The 27,384-nt window shown below is 41.7% G+C and overlaps 1 protein-coding gene across 2 annotated transcripts; it reads left to right on the top strand.

The window, feature by feature from the left end:
• Positions 1-4: 4 nt before the first annotated feature.
• Positions 5-27,384, top strand: LOC144518298 (solute carrier family 28 member 3-like). Of its 2 annotated transcripts, XM_078250857.1 has the most exons (17): positions 5-88; positions 669-748; positions 875-966; positions 3,319-3,508; positions 4,614-4,758; positions 4,837-4,950; positions 5,338-5,415; positions 6,293-6,373; positions 6,656-6,736; positions 6,852-6,977; positions 7,557-7,687; positions 22,196-22,364; positions 22,487-22,684; positions 23,094-23,175; positions 24,730-24,828; positions 25,145-25,259; positions 25,528-27,384. In XM_078250857.1, exons 1-17 carry the CDS (start codon positions 20-22, stop codon positions 25,643-25,645), a joined length of 1,968 nt encoding a protein of 655 aa, XP_078106983.1. In that variant the 5' UTR covers positions 5-19; the 3' UTR covers positions 25,646-27,384. The 2 variants fall into 2 exon arrangements, with proteins under 2 accessions (XP_078106983.1, XP_078106985.1); XM_078250859.1 differs by lacking the exon at positions 5,338-5,415.

The raw sequence follows: 27,384 nt of genomic DNA on the forward strand, positions 1-27,384 counted from the left end.
ATACGTGAACAGCAAGAGAATGGAGCTGGATGGAATAGAGAAGAAGAGTCTAAAAAGGGGGGAAGACAACAACGCCTTTAAATCAGAGGTAGACTTGTTTCTCAAGCATTTTTGAATAATACTGTTTACTGTAAAAGGATTGGAAACATTTGAGAACCTATGCAGCCAGTTGTAACAGTACACTATAGGCAATTTAACATAAACAAAACTTAACTTGTATCTATTTGTTAAATTGTTTTTGTAAAAATGTGTTAAATTTACTGAATTACAGGCTATAATACATTTATACCAAGATATTCAAACGACTGTATCAAGTTACAATCATTTAAAAAGTTAAAGAGCAGCATCTCTTACCTGTACAAGGTGTTGCTGTGGTTTTAGTCTTTTAGGATAAATAGGGTGTTTCAGACCTTTCAACAGACACACCTGTATTACAGAGACACATGCGCTCATTTTGCACAAGAGAAGAAGCTCTCCTTCAACCAGTTTGCCTTTAGGTTTTAAGTAAATATGTGTCATGGCACAAGCCAACTTGTGTAAGCATATTCCTAATACTATTCATCCTCAAGCCATGTGTGTGTGTGTGTGTGTGTGTGTGTGTGTGTGTGTGTGTGTGTGTGTGTGTGTGTGTGTGTGTGTGTGTGTGTGTGTGTGTGTGTGTTTTGCAGGAGCAGATATATATTGATGTGGACAGTGCTCCTGAAGTCCCAGACAATGCACACAAAAAGACAGATCAACACAACAAAAGGTTGCCTTTTTGTTTTTGCCAAACATTTTCTCCTAAATCACCAGCCTTTCTCTTGTCTCTTTGATGTAACATTTATGTCATCTCTCCTTATCTTCCCCCTTATCTTTCTCCTTTCTGTGTGCCTAGCTTTCCTGAAAGGAAAATGGAAGCATTCCAGGGCTATTTGGCAGAGCACAAAGTCCAGATCCACCTGATTATGTACCTGGTTTTAGCAGCAGGTAAAATATCTTAGTTAGCAGCATCTGTTAAAGTGTAACTCAAGACACTAAATGGGTTGCAGGTAGGTCTCTACGTTTGTTTTTAATATCAAGTTTTTCTTCTTAAGTTTGCAGCATGAAAGAGTCTCTCATTAATGTTGAGATTTTATCGGAGTGTGTCCCCTGTTCTGTACAATTGATATTCTTTGTTTGGTATTTCTTATTTTGCAGCCACATAGGATTAAATCTAAGTATACTGAAAAATCTATATCTAATCTTGCTTTAGGACTTCCAGTCCTCATAAAGACTTGTAAAGCTCTGTTTAACTTTGCAAACTAGCTGCGCTGGTTAGAATGGAACTACATGCTCTCTCTCATATTGACATGAGTGTGTGTGGGGGGTGGGGTGGAGAGAATTTCTTTTTCTGTTTAGGGCAATTTACTGCACAATTGCTATGATTGTTAATGGAAAAATCAAGCCATGGTTGGAGTATGTGTATGTTTGTTGTGGTGCTCTCCAGACTACACGGACACAAGCACACAATGTCTTGTCAATGCATTTGCTAGCTTTTATTTCAATTTGGACAACAATTAGAGGTACTGTATTCATCCAAAGATAATAACAGAAAATACCACAGGCTATGACTTATACAACCTGTTGTTATGTCGTTTTTATTTTATTTCACCTTTATTTATTTACAAGTCATCATGTTCTTATTTGCAATGGCGGCCAGAGAAGTGGCTCAAGTATGTCTCATAATGACCCCTTTTGTCCTTTTTACTGATAATTTAGAGATATATACTATTTTCCAAAAATACTTAACATAACACATCCTATCAAAACTCAAGCATTTTCTCGATTTTGTTCATTTTCAATATTTGTGATGGAATCATCATGCATGATTTTGCAGACCACTGGCTCAGCCAATGAAACTAATTTCAAGTGATTAACACAGTTTTGGATATTTTAATATGAAATTGTTTTGGATCCCTCAACTACTGACCCTGTCCTTTTCAATATGAAATTGCACCATTCTTAGGCTTATGTTTGCTTATATTTTGCTGCTGTTCACTAAAGTTGGAATGCAAAGAAATTCAATGAAACGTTGCATTCACATCTTACTTCAGTTCAGTTCAAGTCAGTATTTGTAAGTCAGAGGGCATTCACATTTACAGATTAAAACATAGTATTAAGTAGTAAAGTATCACTTGAAGACAAAAGATTAAAAAAAGAACTGAAATGTGAAATGATGCTTCTATGTGTTCACAAGACTTCAGACTTCATGGATAATGTATTTGTTTTACATGTATTTTTGAAAGTTTATCATCATCAGTGTCACCGATGAATCAGATTTGTCTTTTAAGGATGTGTTTAGTTTTCTACTGTGCATTTGATTTCTGTGTCACACACCAGTAATTTAAGAGCACACATTAACTCCACTTCTTGCTGTCTTTTTAACCGGAGGAATTGAAGTCAGAGGGCATTCAAGTTTACAAATCAAAACACGCATATCATTTTAAGACAAGAAAACAAACGATAAAAAAGAACTGAAATCAAGAAGTTGAAATAATGCTTCTACATGTTCATCATGGATAAAATCAAACCTTTGTTTTACGTGTAACATCTTAAAAGTGCTACTACCATCATCAGATTCCCAGATGATTCAGATTGTATTTTAATGTGTAACGTTAGTTAAAGGTGCTCTAAGTGATGTGACGCGTTTTTTAGGCTACAACATTTTTTGTCACATACAGCAAACATCTCCACACTATCTGCTAGCTGACTGTCCCCTGAACATACTGTAAAAGAACGCTGTCTCTGTAGACAGCCCAGGCTACACAAGCGCCAACCTGCACCACGAACCATAACAAACAGTGTTCCAGCCAATAACTGACAAGGAGTTGGTTGAGTCATGAACGTGCATTGTGGAAGTAGCCTACTGGCTAATGCTGCTGCAGTGATGGCTCAACCAGCTCCTTCTTGTCAGTTATTGGCTGGAAGACTGTTTGTTATGGTTCGTGGTGCAGGTTGACGCAGTTTGTTTTTGTTGGCGTTTGTGGAGCCTGGGCTGTCTAAAGAGACAAGTTTTTTTACAGTGTGTTCAGGGGACAGGCAGCTCGCGGATAGTGAGGAGATGTTTGCTGTATGTGACAAAACATGTTGTAGCCTAAAAAACGCGTCACATCACTTAGAGCACCTTTAATCTCTGTGTCACACACCATTCATTTTAGAACAAACATTAACTACACTTCCTGCTGTGCTGTCTTTTTAACTGGAGGAAGTAAAGCAGCAAATAAATGAAAGGATTTGAATTCTTTTGATAAAAGAAAACAATGTCAGCTCTGTAATTAATTATTACTAAATTTGTTTCAGGCTTGGTTGCCATAGTGATAGCAGCATGTGTCCTGAACTTCAACCGGGCTGTCGTGCTGCTGGTCATCTCCTTGGTTACCATATTCTTCCTGGTCTGGGATTGGATGATGGAACGCTATGGCGACCGGGTGTGGGAGGAGCTCTCTCCTATCAGAGACCTTCTCAGCAGAAACTGGTTTTGGATCAGATGGTGAGAAATGTTTTGTTTCAGTTTTTACTACCCTGGTGTGTACCTTCTTTATCAAAAGACGGACAGATTACTGGTCTTAATGACACTGCAAAAGATGTCATCAACAAAGCCATTGCAGAGTCAGTATACTAAAAATCCTTCTTAGTAGCTGTAATAATGTATGTAATGAGCAAGACAGTTCAGGCATGTTGTCTCCTGGCAACAACAATGTCCTCAGACTGAGGAAATGATTGTATGTTAGATCAGCATGAGCACTGAAGTCAAGCGGTGCAGGATGAAGGAAACAAGAGCAGTTTAGGGCAAAGTATGAGAAGATTGGCTGTGTGCTGCAGTGCACATAAATTAAAGCAATTGCACTAGCTCAAGGGCACTTAGCTCAGTAGAAATATGAAGCAGAGACAATATAGACTATAACAAATGTTATAACAATATATAAAGACTATAATCAATTAGGTTAAATAAACATGTAACTAATGGGGTTAAAGATTCTTAACTTTCACCCACCTCAAGGAGTTTGATCTTCCTTCAGGCCGCCTCTACAGGGTGCCTGAAACAACTACATGCTGCACTCGACTGTCTCTTATTCCTGTAGCTATTAAAGGCTGAATCTGAATTTACTTAAATGGCAGCTTATTAGGTGCTGTATCTGGTGGGTCTTAATCTTCCACATTTTAGGACGGTAGAATTGTTTCTTTCTTTGGCTTGAGCTGCTGCTGTTTTTTATTCATAGTTTGGTATATTCATTTTTTATACTTTCATTCTAACTTTATCTATTCATTATTTATTTAATAAAGTTGCAGTCGAATAAACAAGGAAAAGTACTTTAAATCAGCTATATTTAATCAATATATTAATTTATTTATATTAACTTTGGATCACATGACTATTTCAATGTAATGGATCGGTCGTAGTGATGAACCCACAAAGAATTATTACTTGACTCTGCAGTTCCCCTCTACGAAGATTTATATCATCTTTCAGCTCATTGTTTTCATTTCATCAACTTCCAGTGTCGTTTTCAGCCGCAGCAGCGAAAAGACTCTAAAGACCCACTGTACACTATACTACACTTCCCTCCCTTGTCTGTCACTCTCTGCCTCTCCAGGATAATGTACGTGTTACTGCTGGTGGCCCTGGTGTGCTGGCTGGCACTGGACACAGCCCAGCAAGGGACCAGACAGCTTGTGTCTTTCTTTGGTTTGCTGCTCCTCATCTTCTTAATGCTGCTGTTCTCCAAACACCCATTCAGGGTAAGAGAGGCACATGCACACACACACACTTTTTGATCATGCATGTACATATACGTTTTGTACATGTGTGTGTTGCAGTGGTGTTGGCAAACTTTGCTGTGCGGGATCGGGCTACAGTTTGTCTTTGGTCTGCTGATCCTCAGGACCACATTTGGCTTAGGTGGACTGGAATGGGTCGGAAAACAAGTAGAGGTACACACATACACACACACACACACACACACACACACACACACACACACAAAGATAGATATTGTTTCTGTGAATTGTCCTTTTGTTTTCTTGTTTCCTTCTTTTGTTTCCTTGTGTCGTTAATTGTTTCCTTGTATTTCCTTATTATTTTATTCTTTTGTTTTCTTGTTTTATTCCTTTGTTACCCTATTTTGTTTCCTTGTTTCCTTTTCTTGTTTCTTTTTGGTTTTTCTTGCTTTGCCAGCATCAAAGTCTACTTTTGTTTATGGTAAATTTAGGGATTTTCCAGTTACACCATTCACAGACATTCCTGCTGCATCTGTACAAAAGATACAATCAAAGATTTTCTGTTTCTGTTACTAACAATTCAAAGTCTCCTCCATATAGAGCTTTTTGTCATTCACTGATACTGGGTCTAAGTTTGTGTTTGGTGCCAGTTACAGAGACCACAACTTCGTCTTCCAGGTATAACTCACAAACAAGTATGATGCACGCAATGTTCATCAACAAATAAAGTTTTATCTTATTCTGTAATAATCCATAATAATTTATTTGTCAATTAGATTTTGTATTATTAATCTGAATCTGCAATTGTGCATAGTAAGATACATACTACTATTAGATATCCCATCAACTGAATGACTAAGAGTCTTCATAAACCAGACATGTATACCACCTGATACTAACAAATGTTTTGGTGTTTTTTCTGACAAATTATGCCTTCAGTAACATCCGTTTGTGGAAGGTTCTGAGAAAAGCCTCTGATGAGCGACTGTTTTTTGACTAAATCTGTGTTTAGCCACTCTCCCTGCTGGGAGAGCTCACACAGACACACACATACACACACAAGCTCACCAAAACACACCGATGCACATAGACTGGCTGACCAATGCATGCTCTTTCTGTCTCCCTCTCTCTCACACACACACACACACACACACACACACACACACACACACACACACACACACACACACAGACAGACATACATGAATGATGCAAAATGATAAAAGTGGCAAGAATAAGAACAAAACACATTGTGTTTTCACAGAATATCTGGAATATCCAGGTTATGTGTTTGGGCATGTAAATATCATGTGCCGGTTTCAGACACCAGTTTTAGTCTTTAGTCAGTAAAACAAAAAAATCTGGATAGAATCTGAATCATGTATATGGGGATTTGAATAACAAGGTTTCTCATTTTTCATTTACAATATTATATTCGGAACATGATCAAAACCAAGATGAGACTCAAAATCTAATGTGCATGTGAACATACTCAATACTACTGATGATGATGATGGTGGTGATGATGGTGATAATAATTGTGCACTCTCTGCAGGTGATGCCTATATTGGTTTTTTTAAGCTCCGTCATCTCCATTCTCTACTACATTGGCTTCATGCCCTGGCTCATTTACAAGGTGAGTAAGTGGGAGGATAAAGTGCATAGACAGAGAGAAACATTTGATGGCAAATCAATTATTTCAAACCATTTATATATTATTATATTTATATTTAAAGCATCTTTCATATAAAAAATACAGTTTAAGGAATAAAAGACAAATAATGACTCAACATAACTGGAAATGAGCATAATGACACAATCAGGACCATGATTTTTAGTTTTTAATTTGTATATTTGATATTGTAATTTTCTACAGTTCAGTTATTTACCATTGATTTTCTATGATTTTCTTTCTCAGATTGGATTCATAATGCAGGTTGCCATGGGAACATCTCCAGCAGAATCGATGGCTGCAGCTGGAAATATATTTTTGGGACATGTAAACAACAGTTTAAACAATAAACATAAACATCAAGCAAATCAATGATATATTTATATGAATCCATAAATCTATTAGTCCAAAATCAACCAAGCCTTTGACCTTCCTCTTTCAGACAGATTCACCTCTCTTGATTCGTCCATACATCAGTGGGCTAACTCGCTCTGAGATCCATGCTGTGATGACAGGAGGTTTTGCCAGTGTCTCTGGTACCATTTTGGGAGCCTATATCTCCTTTGGGGTGAGGAAGTGGATACAGGGGAGGGAGGGGATGGGGAGGTGAAGAGGGCACTGAGGTTATCACAATTAAGTCTACATTAAATGAAAAGAATGAATTTTGAGAAAATGCAAAATATCAAAGCTGAAAGTTCAGTTCCTGGCTTGATCTCATGAATAATTTAGTTGTTTGAAGTGATGGTTGTCAATAAACTAAAAAAAGGACATGCATGATCATATTTTCCTAAAAGGTTATCAAGATTCCTTCTTTTATTAATCATTTCAGTGCCATGTTGGGAAGGGCAGTGATTTACCAGTAAAGTGTGAGTTCTTAAACCAACCCACAATTAACTTCCCAAAGTTATAGGAATAAGAACTAGGATGATATAAGACAAAACAACGTTAGGAATACTAAATACAGCCTGGAAGCCTTTTTCATTCCTGTTCAAAATACATGGCGGGATTATTTAGTGTCAACTTCAAAACCAGACTCTTGACTGACCTTGACACTTACCTGAGAGTGTACATAGAACTTTAACTGCTCTGTCAAAATATGAATGATTGACCACTAACTGTGTCTTGTTCTATGTGCCTCTCTTTTGAGGTTGAGGCAACACACTTGTTGACAGCATCAATGATGTCCGCTCCAGCCTCCCTGGCGATCGCCAAGGTGTTCTGGCCTGAAACAGAGACCCCCAGTGCAACAGCCAGTCATGACATCAAAATCGACCATGGGTAGGAGGGAAAGTACAACTGTAATAATACAGTACAATACAAAGTGGTGAAAAAATGTTGTTGTAAAAATGAGTTTTATTCAAGCATCTTTCATCCTTTCTTAAATTCCATTTATCCTTTGATCCAACCCGGTCTCACGGCAGTTTGTGTAAATGTCACGTTATTTTTAATCTATTGATTAAGCCTTCAGGCTGAACAGGAAGTGACGGAAACACTGTGGTCCGATTCAATAAAATGTTAACAGACCCTTATATCAGCCTGTACACAGTCTCCAGTTGTTTTACTTATGACAGAGTAGCTCTCAAAATGCTCTACATGCGATCTGTTGCTGATTTTAATTAACAACACACTGTAGATTCCTGACAGTACTCCCCCTCCGACGGATGCCACTGGCGGACAACCCGGAGCACCAGGATGGAGGCGGTAAAAGTCATGGAGCAGGTCCTCGTCAAGAATCTGACGCCGAGGAATCCAGCATCTCTCCTCAGGACCATAGCCCTCCCAATCCACCAGGTACTGGAATCCCCGACCACGCCTTCTGGAGTCCATAATGCGATGTACAGTGTAGACGGGGCCACCTCCAATCATCCGAGGAGGAGGCATGGAAAGCAGGATGGACCTTGAGAGTTTTATGAAGCTTCAGGCGGACCACAGCAGAATTGATGATTTTATCCACCACGAAGGGGCCAATGAATTTGGGAGACAGTTTCTTTGACTCCGTCCGTAAAGGAAGGTCTCGGGTTGCCAACCAGACCTTATCCCCAACAGCGTAAGTGGGCGCCGGAATACGGCGACGGTTGGCTTGGAGCTAATACCGGTCAGAAACTCTCAGAAGGGCTTCCCTGGCACGATGCCAGGTCCGGTGGCAACGACGAATGTGAGCTTGGACGGAAGGAACTGAAAGGTCCTTTTCCTGGGATGGGAACAGAGGCGGCTGGTAACCGTACAGACACTGAAAAGGGGACATCCCAGTGGCGGATGTTGGAAGTGTGTTATGGGCATACTCGACCCATGGCAGCTGAGATGACCAGGAGGTGGGATTGGAAGAGACCAGGCAGCGAAGTGCGGACTCCATCTTCTGGTTGGCCCTCTCGGCTTGACCATTAGATTGGGGGTGGAATCCAGACGTGAGACTGACCGTGGCTCCAATGGCCAAGCAAAAGGACTTCCAGACAGCTGAGGTGAACTGAGGACCACGGTCGGAAACAATGTCACAGGGTAGACCGTGGATTCTAAAAATCTCCTTGACAAGGATGTCGGCTGTCTCAGTGGCAGAGGGAAGCTTCGGAAGGGGCAGAAAGTGAGCAAACTTGCTGAACCTGTCCACAACAGTCAGAATAACCGTGTTCCCCTCAGAAGAGGGCAAACCGGTAACAAAGTCCAGGGCCAGATGCGACCATGGTCGCCGGGGAATGGGCAGGGGGTGAAGCAGTCCAGAGCTGGGTCGATTGGATCCCTTATTCTGCGCACAGACAGGACAGGCAGCAACAAAACTTCGGGTCTCCTCTCCCATGGCAGGCCACCAAAACCGTCTACGAAGTAACGCCATAGTCCGAGCCACACCTGGGTGGCACGTCATCTTGTTGGCGTGTGCCCACTGGAGCACGGCAGAGCGGACCGACTCAGGCACAAACAGACGACCGGGCGGCCCGTTCCCTGGATCCGGCTGCGTCCGAAGGGCTGTCATAACCTCCTCCTCAATCTTCCAAGAGACAGCTCCCACGACGAGTTCCCGAGGAAGAATGGTCTCAGATCTGGTACAGTTTTCCTCCATCTTAGAAAACATCCGGGACAGAGCGTCTGCCTTGCCATTCTTCGAGCCTGGTCGAAAGGTAAGAGAAAAGTTAAAACGTCCAAAAAAAACAACGCCCACCTGGCTTGACGGGAGTTGAGACGTCTGGCGGATTGCACGTATGCAAGATTCTTATGGTCCGTCCAAACAACAAACGGGTGAACAGCCCCCCTCCAGCCAGTGGCGCCACTCCTCCAAGGCGAGCTTGACAGCGAGCAGCTCCCGGTTCCCCACATCATAGTTTCTTTCTGCTGGAGAAAGACGACGAGAATAGAAAGCACAGGGGTGAAGTTTATTATCAGAGGAACTACGCTGGGACAAAATGGCTCCAACCCCAACATCCGAAGCATCAACTTCCACAACAAACTGACGAGAGGTATCAGGCTGAGCGAGGATGGGAGCGTTAGTGAAACGCTGCTTAAGATCCACAAAAGCCTTGTCCGCCTCAGGAGTCCAGCAAAACGCTCTGTTGCTTGAAGTCAAAGCAGTTAATGGAGCGGCCACCCGACTGTAGTCCCGGATGAATCGTCGGTAGAAGTTGGCAAATCCCAGAAATCTCTGGAGTTGCAACCGAGTACCGGGCTGAGGCCAATCAATCACCGCCCTAACCTTCTCTTGATCCATCTTAACTTGACCTTCAGAGATGATGTACCCGAGGAAGGAAGTGGTATGGGCGTGAAAATCACATTTCTCAGCCTTAACGAAAAGGCGGTTCTCCAGTAGTTGTTGTAGGACTTGTTTAACATGCTGGACATGGCTGGAAAGATCCTTAGAAAACACGAGAATATCATCCAGGTAAACAAACACAAACTGACTGACCATATCTCTCAGAACATCGTTTACCATACTTTGGAATACAGCTGGGGCATTGGTGAGTCCAAAAGGCATGACCAAATACTCAAAATGACCCATGGGTGTATTGAATCCCGTGAGCCATTTGTCCCCCTCTCTGATCCGGACTAGATGATATGCATTGCGTAAGTCGAGCTTAGTGAAAATAATTGAACCCTGCAGAGAATCAAACGCAGAGTTCAAAGGCAGAGGATACTTGTTCTTGATGGTGATATCGTTTAACCCACGGTAGTCAATACAAGGCCGAAGGGCTCCGTCTTTACCAACAAAGAAGAACCCCGCTCACAGGGGTGACGAGGAGGGACGAATGAGGCCAGCAGCAAGAGAATCCTTCAAATAGGTCTCCATAGCCTCGCGTTCAGGTCGAGAGATGCTGTAGAGGCGCCCCTTAGGATAAGTAGCCCCAGGGATCAGGTTTATGGCACAGTCATACAGTCTGTGAGGAGGAAGGGAAAGTGCCTTCTGCTTGCTGAAGACCTCACCAAGACCGTGATAAACTTCAGGAACTTGGGACAAATCCGGGGGGGGCATGGTTGGATTCCTGACTGGACACAGAAGGGGAACAAGCAGACTTAAGGCAATTAGCATGGCAATCAATACTCCATTTGGTTATCCTTCCTGTCACCCAATCAAATGTGGGGTTGTGTTCTCTCAACCAGGGATAACCCAGAACCAGTGGAGCGCGAGGTGAGGGCAAAATGAAAAAAGATATGATCTCAGAGTGATTAACAGACAACAGCATCTTCACAGGTTCAGTCCTCATGGTTATGTGTGCAAGAAGTCTGCCGTTAAGAGTGGTAGCTTCAATGGCTTCCGGGAGTGGTTCCTTGGAAAGCCCCAGCTGTTCCACCAGGTTGGCATCCATAAAACATCATCTGCCCCTGAATCGACCAAAGCATTTATCTCAACAGACAGGTTAGTGTTTATGAGTGTGACAGGAAAACTGGGTCTGACTGGATTCTTGGGGGACTGAGGTTGGCTCGCTAAGAAGCCTCCCACACTTAGCGAGCCTAGGAGTTTAACAGGCACTGTGGACATGAGGAGATGTAATGACCCATTTTACCGCAGTAAAGACAGCTGTTGGACTCACGTCTACGCTGGCGCTCCTCCACAGACAACCCGTGACGTCCCACCTGCATGGGTTCCTGATCAGATGACTGACACTCTCCTTGAATCTCGTGGGACGTCGAATGGCCGGTGAAATCCCGTCTGTGTCCGAACCTGGATGGTAACCGAACCGGTGAATGGTAGGCAGATCCTCCTCGTTTCTCTCGCCTTCTCTCCCGGTATCGGTTATCCACCCGAATGGACAACACCACCAGTTCGTCAAGGTCCTTAGGCTGGGGATAAGAAATGAATTCATCCTTGAGTCGTTCAGATAATCCCTGATGAAAAACAGCCTGTAATGACTCCTCATTCCACCCACTCTCCACTGCCAATGTCCCTGAATTCAATAACAAACTCAGCTACGCTGCGGGCTCCCTGGCGGAGTGAACACAGTCTTTTAGATGCGTCCTTACCTCGGACGGGGTGGTCAAAAAGCTTCCTCATCTCAGCCGTGAATCTCTGGTACGAAAACATGCAGGGATCTTGTCGCTCCCAAACGGCAGAAGCCCACTCCAGAGCCTTCCCATGCAGCAATTCAATCACAAAGGCTATCTTAGCCTTGTCTGTGGCGTAGGAATTGGGCTGCAAGTCAAAAACCAGTCCACACTGCATGAGGAATGAACAACATTTTCCCAAATCTCCTTCGTACTTATCGGGCGTTGGTATTTTGGGCTCACAGAACAAAACAGCTCCAGGAATAGCAGGCGTGGATAGAGAAACAGGTGGTGGATTATCTGCAGAAACCCCGAGCTGAGCCTTCATTTCCATCAGAGAGGCAGACAGGTTACTCACAGATGACTCCATCTCCTTAAGCACTATGCTGTGCTACCCCAACATCCTTTCCTGTTGGGTAATGGCATGGCGAACAGAGTCCAGGTCCGCTGGGTTCATCTTGGCCGGATCGTTCTGTCACGCTTCACTAGGACAGGAACCCAAAAGCAGACAAGGACAAGGTAAGTAGAGTGGAAAAAAGGTAAGTATTTATTTGGTTTTGGTACGTGGAAGCAGGGGAATCCAGCTGGTGAGGCAGTGGGTGGAATTGAGTCGGCTGACGGATTAGTGCAGACTCAGTAATAAAGGTGATGCAGCCGACCAGACGGTGATTGAGAGAATCTTCCAGGTAGGGAATGGATGTCAGTTCACGGCTTAAATGGTGGAGAGGTGATGATCAGGACCAGGTGTGCAGATTGCAGATGAGATACAGGTGAGTGTGATTGCAGATTCTCCCACCTTGCTTCGTCGCCAGGCAACTAGACAGGATGCATTCAGGAACTCAGAAAAACACAGACTCACAGGTAAAAACAGAAACTGAGGCAGAAAGTGAACCTAGGAAGCAGGATTCCTGACAGTAGATGATCTGTAATCTGAACAGATTTAGTCTCTCTGACTTCTAAACGTAACTATCAGCCACACAACATGTGGTTTGTACAGAATAAACCTTTAAATCAGACAAATGCCAGTTAAAATCCCTCCAATTCAAAAGTCAATAAAAAGTTTATATAAAACGTCATGTTGAGTCGATTCTGAACCAGCTGAGAGGCCGGTGTTTCCCAGCATGCCCTGGGTCCGCCTGGGTCTTGCAGTCGGTGAAAAGCAACTGTGCTGCCTGCGTCTCAGAACTGCAGCCGCCGTGATCTCGTGAGGTTATCGTTGCCCACGTGTACATGACGTCAGAGAAAGTCTGGGATCAAGTCGGACACAAATCTAACCGGCATGCAGTTGGGCGGCGATCACCGGTGATCGATTCTGCGCAGACCTGGCTCATCTTGAACGAGCCTCTTGTCTATGATCTGTGGGCATGGTTATACTGGCCTGTGGCCTTCTTGGAGGCCTTGATGATATCGGAGGGGGGCTCCCATTTGAAGCAGGGCTCCAGATTGGCCATCTTTATGGTCATTATTGAGGACAGGGTGCCATCCAATGCTAGGCTGTTTCTTCTCTTGGTTTTGTTCAGTCCCACAACTGAAAACACCCTCTCTGCATCTGTGTTTGCATGGGGCAACACCAGGACAAGCTTGGCGATGCCAGCAAGCCTCTCAAATTCTTTGGCTCCTGTCACCGATGGAAAATGCACCAAAACACAATGGAAAAACATACCTTGATTTTTGATTGATTAATACTGTAAGTATACTGTAGGTTGATCCATTAACAAAGTTCAGATAAAAACATGCATAATTTGCAACATGCATGACACATATATGCATGCAACAATTTTAAGCAACAGATGCAGCCAAGCCACACCTGCCAAAAGGAAAGACAAAAAAGAAGAAAATGTTTACCTTATGCTTTACGGGTTGCCATTTCAGCCCAGAGGCTTTCCATTTCAGTTTCGTCCTGCAGGGATATCGCTGGCATGGTCTGATAATTTAAAAACTCCTCACCCAGAAGGTCATGCTCCTCTGGCCCATGGTATGGGAGGAGATGGGGAAACCTATTTATGAAAGTAGAGTTACAAGTTGTTAAGTTTCAGGTATATAGTCATCAACCAGCAGCAGTTCATACGCATCTTTGAGGAGAAGCCACATAAGAATATCTCATGTGCAGTTTAGGAGTGAACATACCTCATCATAAAACACAGGGTATTTTAGCTAAGATGATAGACAATAATTGGAGAAAAAAAACTAACCTTTCAACAAAGTACAGGACATCTTCAATGTCACTTTCAGCCCTCTGCCGTACATTTACAAAACCTGTTTTAGAGGATCCCTGCAGATATCAGCAAGAAACACAGAATGGAAAAAAACAGCAAAATCCAATCTCACCTCATCATGTAACAAAAATATTGACGACTGCTCTCTCTGAAGAAGCAAGTTGAAAGAAGTGAAAGTTGGTACGGTGGCATGGAAGAACAGCAGGTACACTTCTGTCATGGGGTCAGTGAAAGTCTGCACAAGTCTCTTGAACCTGGCCTGATTTATACTAGCAGATTTGTAGTAGAGGTTCATACAGCAACGTTCAAGGCTTAGCCAACGGACCGAGATATGCAGGACGACCTCCATGTACTCCGCTTCATGGAGCTCACAAAACTCTGTTTCAGACATTTAATTCCATATCATATATTTTCTACAGCTCAGCATTTCAATATTACACTTAATAGTATCAAACATGCATAACTGTCAGGTATCCTTTCCGATTTGTGCTACCCTTCAACCAGTAACCGATGTCCACTACCATATCCTCCAAATCAAAACCGGACACCTGCAATGCATAAATCAATTATAACACATTCAGTCAATGCAAGTAATTAGGATACAAAGAAAAACTTACATGTAAAGATAAATCAGGCCTTAACTCACTTTAAGAAATCCCACTCCTGCAGCTTTGGCGGTGTTATGTGCCACATGACAAGGACAACCATGAATATAGGTGTTGGGATGCTTCTGGAGCACCCTAGAGGCAATGGAATTACGTGGTCCAATGTTCACAGCTGCATTGTCGACTGAGAGACCAATGCAGTTCTCCCAAGGGAAGATCTCACTTGCTGTCCCACATCTCGTCCCACTTGTTGTGCACATATTTGAAAACTGGTGGACAACTTTGCTGCCCGTGAAGACCCGGACAGTTCATCTTTTCCGCTCCTATAATGACAAGTTAGGATCATACAGATGTTAATGTTGTTAGATGTTTAAAAATATGTTTTGCAGAGGAGAAAAATCTCAAATAGTTTGTGAAATACCAGTGTCATTCGACCCATCCGTAACAAGGGTATACGGGGCTTTTTTCATCTCCTTCACAAGCTCCTGTGTGAAATATGGTGTGAGTGCTTCACTGGTAATGCAGGATGACTTAGTCCTGGCACACCTGTACTCCTGCGCTGTCTTCGAATCTCCGAAACATTATTTTAGGAGAGGCCCCAGGTGGTCCACAAAGGCTAGGGGGACGTTGTGAACTACCAACCCAGCTGTCATTTTGACCTCAGCCCTTCTTGTCTGTAAGAAATTAAAAATTATTAATCCTCCCAAAAGACCATAGTTTATTTCAAATAGACACCTGAGATAATAGGGCACAGGTAAAAAAACACATTCAGCAACTAAGATCTCAAATTAAGACAACTGGACTGTACTACACTGAAATACAAACCAAAAATTAGTCAAAACTATCAACCATGACTTTACCGTGATCAACTAGAACACAAAACTCTTGACTGAACCTTGACATTGATTACACATATCATACCTTAACCTCTTGTGCAGACATACCCCCAACAGATGGAACAGGCATTGCATATTGGGATATATTGTGGCTGTGGACTGGAGAGCTCGTTGCTTATCTTGGTGGCCTTCGCTTTTTATGTGGCGCACTACATCTGTCACATTGGTGGCAACATGAGTTTTCAATACGGCAGACTGCACACCAGTAGTGCGTGTTGAGGCTCCCTCTGGTAATAAACGGCCATGAAGAGGTCCACTCATTTTTGAAAATGGATCTATATGTTGCTGCTCCAGCCAGAGCACGACTCTTCTGGCCCTGCTGTTGGATTGGGTGGGTCTCTTCTGTCTGTCCCTCTGTGTCTTCTTCCATCTGCCCTGTTGGTTGTTCTATTTCCTGTCTGTTGCTCCTCTGCTTGTTTGTCTGTCTGTCCTGTCTGTTGCTCTCTCTGTCCTGTCTCCTGCTCTCTCTGTCCTTTGTGTTGCTCCTCTGTCTGTTGTCCTGTCGTTTCTATCAATCGTTCTGGCTGTTCTGTCAGTGTGTTTGTTTGTCTTTTCTCACTTTGCTGGTTCTTTAAATAAAATAAAAGGTTTCGCTTTTGTCCTGGCAAAGGTCTCTTACGGGACATCTTTGAAACCTTAAACAATTCAAATGGTCATGTTGGTTTAATAACTCTACTCTCAGTTACAAAAACATACCTACTTCTATTGCACACATTTCCTGTATTTATGTTAAATTCTTTGGAATACATCTTACCCGTTCGAAGTGCTGTTTGGTCAGTTACAGAAAAACTCTTCATCCACAGTGAGTCATTTTCTTTGGCCTGTTAATAAAAAGATAAATACCATGTGAGTAAATAAACAATGCTATGAGCTGATGTTTTAAGTGGGGATGCACCGAATCCAGATTTTTGGGGTCCGGCCGAATACCGAATCCACTGGTTAAGATTCTGCCGAATCCGAAACTGAATATCAAATCCTACTCCCATCCTCAGTCCATTAACACAGTAAACACATTAATGAAGTAAACAACATCCACAGCCTCTAAAACAGTTAAATGTAACAACTTAATGTTGAATTCACACGCTCTTTTCACATCGTAGGAAAGCACATTGCTATCACCAGATGATGAAATTTGGGCTAACCAGTGTATGATGAAGGTGTTGTGAAATGTTTGTTTAAAGCACTTAAATAAGAAATTCATGTTGTTTAGTTTAAAACAGTCTAAAGGAAATGATAAATTATAGTGTGATTTAAACTCACTATTTACATTATTTACCGTACTTGATTTACAGCTGATATGTGAAAAGGTACACAACCTTATTTGTTTAACAGTAATTTAGTTTTACTGTGAATCGTCACGGGAAGTGCTTTTATTTTGAAGTAGCCTACACGGAAGTTGTCTGTTGTGTACTCTTGCTAGCTTAATGAGATGACCGTGAGATGCTCGTTCTCTATACATCCATGGAGACGCTAGATGCTAAACATGTCTGTCAAGCTTAAAGGGGTGATAGAATGCAAAACCGATTTTACCTTGTCATAGTTGAATAACGACAGTTCGGTGGGTAAATAGGACATAACATAGAAGCTCAAAATCCCATTGATACCCCTATCCTCTGCAAATCTCACATTTTGAAACTGCCGCTGAAAACGGGCGAATCTCAACAAAGCTGGAAGCTGACGTAAGCATCCCAAATCCTAGTCTTTGTCACGCCCAAACATTTGCATAGGCTACACCACTGACCTGAGGTCAGTTTAGTCTTCTGAATGTAGCTAGGTCATGCAGATCTCCAGAGGTCCGCTATTTAATTACTAAATTCACTTCTGAGGCTTTTTTATGCGAGAAATCAACTATGTAGAGGTCAAATATGGGCCGTTTTACGAAAATTGATGGCTAATTGCAAATTTTGTCCGACTGTGTGTTGCAGTTCAGCAGGAGCTCAGCAGGCTACGTGACAGCGGCCAGTGCTGCCTCGCCGCCCGGCGTGTCCTACTTCATAGACTCGCTGTGAGCTAGCTGGATCTCCATCACGAAGGGAAGCCCGCGGCACTCCATACCCGCGCAAAGTCACCGGTTCTGGGTTACTGGACTACAAAATGCAGAGGCCCTGATGGAGCTCCAGGGCCTGCAGCTAGCCGCGATCTTTACCCATAGGACTGAAGGGACAGTAGCAGCTAACGAAACCCCTAATGTTCACAAAAATGCATTAAATTGAAATCGGACACCATTGTTAGCTTTATAAGACCTTGGGGTATATGTTATATAAGTGGCGTGACGAAATTCAAACTAAATATACTCTATTTATGCCGGCAGCTGGCAGCCAGCCAGCTCCCCCGAGCCCCAGTAGTCCAGTAGCCGAGAAACGGTGACTTTAACTGGGTATGGAGGTTGCCATTTTCTCGTCAGACTGTGTGGAGCTCCTAAAGTCCGACACGTCTTACCAAATTTGCAATTAGCCATCAATTTTCATAAAACGGCCCATATTTGAGCTTTATATAGTTGATTTCTCGCATAAAAAAGTCTCAGAAGTGAATTTAATAACGAAATAGCCCGACAAACAACATATACCTTTGCAGTGTCTGAAATATGAGACCTGCTGTCTCGTCTCCAATGTGTTTCTATGGGGTTCGCTTAAACCAATCAGCACACAGCTCATCTAAATATTCATGAGCATACCATATTTGGAAGAAAAGCTCTTGTTCCAAATAGAGCCATATTCACAGGGTAGTTAGTGACTGTTCGGTATTTATGGAATGGACCACCGAAGGAAAATAGGGGAGGGTCATGTCTTTTATTTTTTGTTGAGGGGAGGGTCATCCAACATTTTTTAGTCTGGGCGGGGGGGGTCACCCAACTTTTTTATTCATGAAAAGAGCAAAATTTCAAAGTGGCTTGTTTGGTGCATATTTATCCATGTAGCTCTCAGTCTCGGCCCCCTAGCAGATGGGTCTGACCGCATACGCGGAGTTTGCTGGGGGGGGGGGGCAGGAGGAGCACTGCCCCCCTGGTGGCTGAAACGGGTAATTGCATTGTTTAAAAAATTAGTGGAATAATTACGACCAGATATTTTATAAATAGTTTAAATAACACAAAACAACTAAATGGTGGTAGGTAATACATCACATTTCATATACTGCTTTAGTAAAAAAAAATATATTACCTCTAAATGTTTTAACTTTTATGAGCGCATCTCTCTCTCTCTCTCTCTCACTCCCCCTCTCTCCCTCTCCCTCTCTCTCTCCCTCTCTCTCTCTCTCTCTCTCCCCCTCTCAGCGTGCCGAGCTCCGCCTGATCTTCAAAGAACGGTGACGCCGTTATCTATCGAGTATTGATTGGTCAGTAGGCGGTGCTTTTACACCGGTTGATCTCTAATCTCCAACTTAACCTGCTCCCGACCAGGTTAGGTGTTCAGCATAAGTTACCACGGCAATTGAACCCAGTAACAAGTGATCCACCGTCGTGGTACAGAAAACCCTGGGTTGAACCTGAAGTTACCTCAGTAACGCCAAATCTTGCTTCATAGTACAGGCCTTGGGTGAAAGTCCTGTATTGTTTGACCCATCCACCACCCCGACCAACCTCCCTACGCAGATTTTCGGCTTTTCATACTACTCCCTACCATTTTCGTGCTATGACCACAAAATATGCTTCCCATTGAAATACATTACTTCACATTTTCGTGCTGGCCACCACGAAAAAAACGAGAAAAACGTCCCTGTGAACACGTATCAATAGATTAAATAACGTGACCATTTCACGAACTGCCATGAGACTGAGCTGATTAGCCTACCTAAAGCTGTTCATTCATTCCTCTATGTTTTAATCCTCTCTGACTATCTGACCTTTGGTCTATCTGAGAGCTTGTATGCCTTCGACATTTGAATTTGTAAGGATTATCGCTATTCTAGTTCAGAGGCGGCGCCAGGGAGGGGCTAGGGGGTGCTGTAGCTAACCCTAGGATTGCCATAGCACCCCCTTAGCACCCCCAAGAAATTGCTGTGGTTGATTTATAAATAAATAAAAAATCGTTAATGTGTAAATAGTATAATTTATATTTGAAAAATGAATAAATACATTAATAAAACAAACCGATTATTTTTAGGCTAAAAAACACAGGTGATCGTATTCGGCCAAAGGGTGCACCACACATTGAACTTTTGACCTTACTTCCGCAGTAACGTATTCACAAAGAAGAAGAAGAGCTCAATATTTGGAGCCGTTAGGATTAGAGAAGTGAGTCTAACTCTAGCAATGGATAGTTTTTTACTCCCTAAACGTCAAGGTGTGGAGACTTTATCAAAATCTGTAAATGAGACTGAGAGATATGGTGAACTTGTCAACAACCGGTACGAAGAAAAGCGGCCGGAGGAAGGTGATCTGACCACGGCTGTGATTGCTGGTGAGGATGCTTATAACGTCACCCTGCTGTACATGACATTAGACCAGGGGATCCCACAGCCAGGCCACAGTGGGTGAGTTAGCTGATAGGGGTCCATGCAAGAACTTAACTCTTTTCTGTCTTTTTTTATTGTCTCGTAGAAGAGCATTACAGTGAACATCCTAAGTTATACAGCGCAATGGACATCGGTTTATTTTTAGCCCAGAAAACGCATTCGCCCTCAGTGGCATATTTAGATATATTAAGTCACTACAGATATGACTACATTATTTTGACCATACGTGCAAGCGTGAAAACTGTGTGAGGATACATGCGCGTGCGTGTTTATGTGTGTGCTTGGCTATGGGTGGTGTATTTGGCCTGCTGTATTAATCTTCTGAGCCACTGTATGAGAGCTGCAGTAATTGTTTGAACCCGGCTTGTTGGGTGGTATTTGAAATATGTTTGGTGGGCTAATCAGAGTTCTATGGTGCTGTTGTATCTGCAACTTTAAATCAGTCTCTCTCGTTCGCTCACTTAGTAAACCGCGGCGGAGCTGGGTGGGCATCTGCGCGAGTGTGTGTAACGTTAGCCTATTTGTGTCAAGGGAAACTCAAAATTTCAGAGCACCCTCACTGAAACGTCCAGCAACCCCAAAGCACCAGCAAAAGAACATCTCTGGTGCCGCCACTGTTCTAGTTCTAGTTCCGGGTCTAAAAAGTGAAGCCAGTGTGACAGTGCCTTAAACCTGCATTGTAGCCTATCTAATTTCCAGCAGGGGGCGAGTCTACTGGTTGCAAAAAAGAAGTCCAGTTCTATAGAAGTCTACCCTACTTCTCACTTGATTTATTACCTCAATAAGCATTTTAATAATGAGTTTATGGCATCAATCGCTATTTCCAAGTCTTCTTTAATACAGCATGATGTTCATTTAATAAATTATGGTCCCATTTATTTTTAAATAGACGATAAAGCAGGGGATGCTTTAGGGGCGTGGCTACATGCCAACCTGTCAATCATGACAGAGGCTTAGCAATCCTTGGCACTGTGTACATTAAAATAGCTGCAAACTGGTTTTCGTAATAATATTTGACCCTCTCACTGTGTTTTCACTTCATCAACGTCAATTGGAACATTTGGTCGCCTAAAATGTCTTGTTCAGTGTTATGTCAACCGAGCTAGCTAACTACTGCTAGCGTTAGCTGGTAACTTAAGGGAAAGTTTGCAGATGTTCTGTACTGCCATACATGCAGATAAATGTACCCGGAGGTCCACATTTACCCACCGGTAAATCTCCACTGCAGGCTCGCCTTAAAAGGGTCAAAACTATGCAACTTTCTCCCTTTAGCATTAAGCTTAGCGCAGCACTATTGCAACCATAAACAACACTGGCTCTAATCAAAAAACATCACATTCGGTTGCAAAAAAACAAGATGGCAATGTCTCGGCTGCTACTTCCATTATTTTTAAAGTCTATGGACCGTACTGAATAGTTTAAAGCTTCGAAGCTTCATTCATGACGTTGACATTCAAATTGTAAATCAACATTTGAATACTGTGCTAGGGTTGGGGGATTGGACAAATATATTTATGATTGGCTGATTACATCACCAGTTGGGTTTTTAGAGGCGCTTTTTGTCATTTTATTTATCTAATTTACATAGAAACCAAAGAACAAGCTGCTCGGAGTAGCTGCTCTCACTCAGCTCTCACAAAGAGGCCAGCAACAGCAGAGAGAGACAGCGTGTAGAGCAACCATATTTTCACATCTAACTCTGTGAATTAAGGGTTTAATCAAACCAGAGTTGGTGATTATTGGAACAGTGGTCAGACTAGCCAAAACTGTTTTAATGAGTTTTATTTTGTTTCTGTCGAGTTTGACTGGAGTGTGTTTTACGATGAGTTAAATAATAAGCTAGTCGAAAGGGGACCTCATGAAATATTACGACTGACATTTAAAGCTTTATTCGAAAACCTCAATAAAAGCTTTGAATGTAAAAAAGAAAAAGAAAAAAAGAAATGACATTCGGTACAGCCCTACAATGCATTTAGAATGGGAGAACAGAATCTGAATAGTATGAGTGTAATTGTAAACACATCAGATGCATTGCCACGTTGGAAAACATTAATGAAAAAGTCAACGCCTGCACAGCACCAGTATGCTGATGACACTGCTGTTCGGTGGATTAAGTGTGATATAACCATTCAAATGTTGCCTGTGTTCCCTCAGAAAGAGTAAGAACGTGTTGGAGGCGGCATCCCAAGGTGCATCTTGTGCTGTTGGTTTAGTGGCCAACATAGTTGTCAACCTTATTGCCTTCCTCGCACTGTTGGCCTTTTTGGATTCAGCTTTCTCCTGGCTGGGCGAGATGTTGGACTGTCCGCAGCTCAGCTTTTCGGTGACGGCCACAACCTGACACTCAAACACACCAACTCTCCGACATATACTTACTGTAAATACATTGAAACATCAACCTGCATGCATGCACTCACTCTTTGCTTCTTTCTGTCTCTCCTTTAGCTCATCTGCTCTTACGTGTTCATGCCTCTCTCCTTGATCATGGGTGTTTCCTGGGAGGACAGTTTCATCGTTGCTGAACTGATTGGCACGAAGACATTTATCAATGAGTTTGTAGCCTATCAGAAGTTGTCAGAGTTCATTTCAAGGCGGAAAGCAGGAGGGCCAGAATATGTAGACAACATAAAGCAGTATATTTCTGTGAGTCTCACTTATCATATCTCATATTCTCACTCTTGTTTTTGTATAGACTGTCATTGTCTTTTTTCTTTTACCATTTTAGCATAGATGCATAGATCTACTAACAGAGCATTATGTGCTACATTGTTGGGCCTGTGGGCGATAAAAGCCAGTGTGAAAGGGCTTAAAGTCAATATTATTATCTACAATGTCATGGTGTCATTAGATAATTGTATTTCTCTAATAAATGTCTCAATGGCGATAGACAAACAGTGTTCACTTTAAAATGTATTAAGGCTTTAAGAATCTTTCAACAGCTACATAAGATGTAGGAAATATATGTAGTGATAAGTATACTTTTACACAGGCATTAAAGTCTGTGTATATCTTTTTTCGCATAACAATTTTAACAAATTGTTATTTCCTTTAGGTCCACTCTGAAACAATTGCAACCTACGCTTTGTGTGGATTTTCCAACCTTGCTTCGCTGGGGATGTCAATTGGAGCATTGAGTGAGTGCCACCTGAGCTGAAACATAAAAATAAACAAACAAGAAAACTAAAGTTTTAAAAAACTTGCTGGTGATTGTATACTGAAGAATGAATAAATTGTTCTTTTGTACGTACCTGTTGCTGTTAAAGTTTTGTTTGCACTTCTTGTTTTGTTAACACATAGGGTTTTTTTTTCCAACAAGTGTGTTTATTAATTTTCAGAAAATAATCACACTACAACAAATAATACAGGTGCAAATCAGAACTGTCACAGTAAGGCTCATCTTCAATAAAATAAACATAAACATGACAGGGCTGTAACATGCGATATTTGGCACAGTAAGTCAGCATAAGTCATCCTTAAGAATCACCGGTGGTCCAAATGTTAACTTATCTCGACTCTATCCCGAAGAATAAAATTCAGCAAAGACAAACAGACGCATACTAAATACATAGCAATACTCATTTGTTGATGGTTGACACACACGGAGAGCATGCCTGCAATGCTTTCCTCCCCTCTAAGAACACCATAAAGGATCTCCACATATTGTCAAAGACGAGATATTTACCCTTTAACGTAAAAGTGAGTTTTTCCAGTGCAAGACAGTCCTGCAAGCCAGACATTAACATTTGGTTTGAAAGTGGATTTCCAAGATTTGGCTATGGTATATTTAGCTTGTAAGATGCAGAAAGTAATCATAGATTTATTTGCCTTGCTGAGATTATGATTTACGGGAAAAATGCCAAAGATACACAATTTGGCGTCTAATAATAGCTTTATACCTGTGACATGCAAAATCATATCCATTCCCTCCAAAAAGCCTGGATTTGTGGGCAGTCCCATAGGCAGTGATATAATGTGCCCTTTCTACCACATTTGTAGCACGTGTCTGGATTATTGGGGCTGAATTTATTTAGCTGAGTTGGTGTTACATATGTTCTCATTATCCACTTATACTGAAGTAATTTAAAATGGGTATTTATTGTTGTCTTCTGCCATTCCTCAGTTGAGATTGCAGAGTTTAAATCCTCACACCATGCCAATCTCTTACTCTCTGAGGAAGCCTTTGCTCCATCCATGATTATTGCATAAAAACTTGACGTCAATCCCTTCTTAGGGTGTTGATTTGTTGCTATTTCTTCTATACAGCTAAGAGTAGGTAGAGTATCTTAAATATATAGCTTCTTATCTGCAGGTATTTAAAAAAATGTTGTGGTTGGATGTCATACTTTTGCCTCAAATCTTCAAACGACATGAGAATGTTATTGTTAAATAAATCAGCAATTTTACTTAGGCCTTTGTTTACCCATATTTTGAAGCGCATATCATGTTTGCCAAGTGTAAAAGCGCTGTTACCCCACATTGGTGTAAATTGAGATAACACAGGTAACTCACCAGTATGTTTATGAACCTCATACCATACCATAATCAAGTTTTTAACAAAGGGATTATGTGTTAATGTCTTTAATCCTTTTTAGTTAGCTGAATATAAATATGAATTGAGTGATAGAGGGGATGTCATGCTTCTTTCCAAACTCATCCAGGTGTTAACACATAGTTGTTGTGTGTTCCAGCGTCCTTGGCTCCAGATAGAAGGGCTGACATCTCCAGTTGTGCCTTCAGATCTCTGATTGCAGGCAGCGTCTCCTGTTTTATGACGGCTTGTATTGCAGGTGACTATTACTCTTCTCTGCCTCTTTCTGTTATAGTGCCAGTTTATAACTTTATTTTTGTGTTTTTTAGTGCTACTCTTAATTCCTCCCATGAAAATGAAGTTGAATTTGAAGTGTTTTACTAATTTTACTGTACTTACTTAAATGTTACTGCAGCCTCAGTAGGTTGTGCAGCTGTAATATAAAGGAGGAAAACAAATATTGGAACTGAATTTCTTACTCAACATCAAAAGACTAGGAGCAAAAGAAACACAATTAAACCCTCACTGAAGCGTTTTTATAATTCTTATGATGACATTGCTCTGTGGGTTTCTAGGCATGTTGTACATCCCTGATCTTCAGTGCTCACATTTCCTGAGCACCGAGTTCATCAATACCAATGTGACCAACAGCTCACAACTGGTCACCTGCTGTACACAACTGTATAACAGGTGTGTGTATGTCTGTAATAACTGTTTCCCAATTACCATATATTTGCTGTTATGCTGTGTATTTTAACCGCATATATATTTTTTGTTATCTATGTGCAGTTATAAATACATCACAACAACAGCTTTTTTAGAATGAATACAGCTGATGAAGAAGAGAGACACTGTGATTCAGTGTGTGTGTGTGTGTGTGTGTGTGTGTGTGTGTGTGTGTGTGTGTGTGTGTGTGTGTGTGTGTGTGTGTGTGTGTGTGTGTGTGTTTTATTTGCAGTGTGACGGTGTATGAGCTGTTGAACATGACGATCGGAGAAGGATTCAACCAGAGCAGCCTGCAACACTGCTGTACACTGGTACCCCTCACACACTTCAACTGCAGCCTGGTGCTTTAAATCACTGTGAGCAAAAAATGCATAGGGAACCCTGTGATTATTTGTTATTTTATCTGTAATGTTTAGTGTTCATATAATACAAGTTGTCCGCACTGGTTTTTAAACAATAATCATGTCACATTACTGTGACGTTGTGTGTGTGTGTGTGTGTGTGTGTGTGTGTGTGTGTGTGTGTGTGTGTGTGTGTGTGTGTGTGTGTGTGTGTGAGTGCGTGCATTGGTCAGCCAGCCTATGTGCATTGGTGTGTTTTGGTGAGCTTGTGTATATGTGTGTGTCTGTGTGAGCTCTCCCAGCAGGGCTGAAAGCACATGGGATGAAGGGCACATGTGGCTAAACACACATTTAGTCAAAAAACTCATCAGAGGCTTTTCTCAGAACCTTCCACAAACGGATGTTACTGAAGGCATTACTTGTCAGAAAAAAACACCAAAATATTTGTTAGTATCGGTTGGTATACATGTCTGGTTTATGAAGACTCGTATGTATGTATCTTACTATGCACAACTGCAGATTCAGATTAATAATACAAAATCTAATTGACAAATAAATTATTATAGATTATTACAGATTAGCATAAACGTTTATTTATTGATGAACATTGATCCCCAGTGGTATATTCACAAGCTACCCAGCAGTATATAATGTAATTAAAATTAGCACCATCTTTACCAGCTGCAAAAATTATGTAAACATTACTGCACTAATAATTATAAGCCAATAACATGACATACAATATTCTGAAATAGGCCATTTCGCATAATAAGAATTTTTACTTTTGATCCTTTAAGTATATTTAGATTCTAATACCTTTGTATTTTTACTTGCCTGACTTTAACTTCCATCACTGATTTTTTTTCTTCTTTAAAAGGAAATATAGGTCGTAATTTACGAGTAGGCAATCTCCTGGATGTGAACATATGATGCTAAACAATCATTTTGGCAGCTATCTGTGGGGTCTCATTTGCTTTCTGTATGTATAAATTGGATGTAGCTACATACTATATATAAATATATACAAACCCACCTGCCTGCACTGTCATTTCTCTAAAGGATGTCAAAAGCTGCATCAGATTCATTTCAAAGACAAAAAGAAAGAAAAAACAGCAAAATATCTGTCATTACATATTTGATAGACAGGACAAAAACTACATGTACTACAGAGGAATACAGCAACAAGTAAAAGCACAGTATTGTTTGGCCACTGGATGTCACTGTTGTCTTCTTTTTCTCATTCAGCAGGATACCAAAGTGCATGTCTCATCAGGCCACCATTGACCAGTCAGTCAGACTGCTTTGACTGACAGACCGATTGTCTGTAACTGGCTCAATAATACTGAAATGATCAGACCGGAAAAGCGGAGGGTATCAAGGGTGTGTACTTTCAACAAGTGCATGTGTGAGACTAGAATGCAGTCACAGAGACGGCAAATGACAGTCTCTTCATTAAATCCTCCACAAGCTAAAGGTCATATGGAGGTAATTTCACATGTGAATTTAACACACCCACATTGAGGGAAGATTAGACATCAGCTATCAGACGCTGACACACATGACACGGTGTTACCATGTGTCTCTGATCAAAAAAAAATAATAATCAAAGTGAGCTCATTTTCATGTTTGTCAGCCCCGCAAGAAAAAGTGTTTCCTTAAAACAAGCGTTGTTCAGGATCAGGAGAGAAAAGCAAACATCACGTTGAGTAGTCTGTGTGTGTGTGTGTGTGTGTGTGTGTGTGTGTGTG

This window comes from Sander vitreus, chromosome 5 (genome assembly GCF_031162955.1).
Source record: "Sander vitreus isolate 19-12246 chromosome 5, sanVit1, whole genome shotgun sequence".
Taxonomy (NCBI): domain Eukaryota; kingdom Metazoa; phylum Chordata; class Actinopteri; order Perciformes; family Percidae; genus Sander; species Sander vitreus.

Excerpts from the sequence above, each read along its gene's own strand:
- LOC144518298 (XM_078250857.1), top strand. The coding sequence starts at position 20 with ATGGAGCTGGATGGAATAGAGAAGAAGAGTCTAAAAAGGGGGGAAGAC. Across the intron at positions 89-668 it reads ACAACGCCTTTAAATCAGAG|GAGCAGATATATATTGATGT; the intron begins GTAGACTTGTTT and ends TGTGTTTTGCAG. Across the intron at positions 4,951-5,337 it reads GGGTCGGAAAACAAGTAGAG|AGCTTTTTGTCATTCACTGA; the intron begins GTACACACATAC and ends TCCTCCATATAG.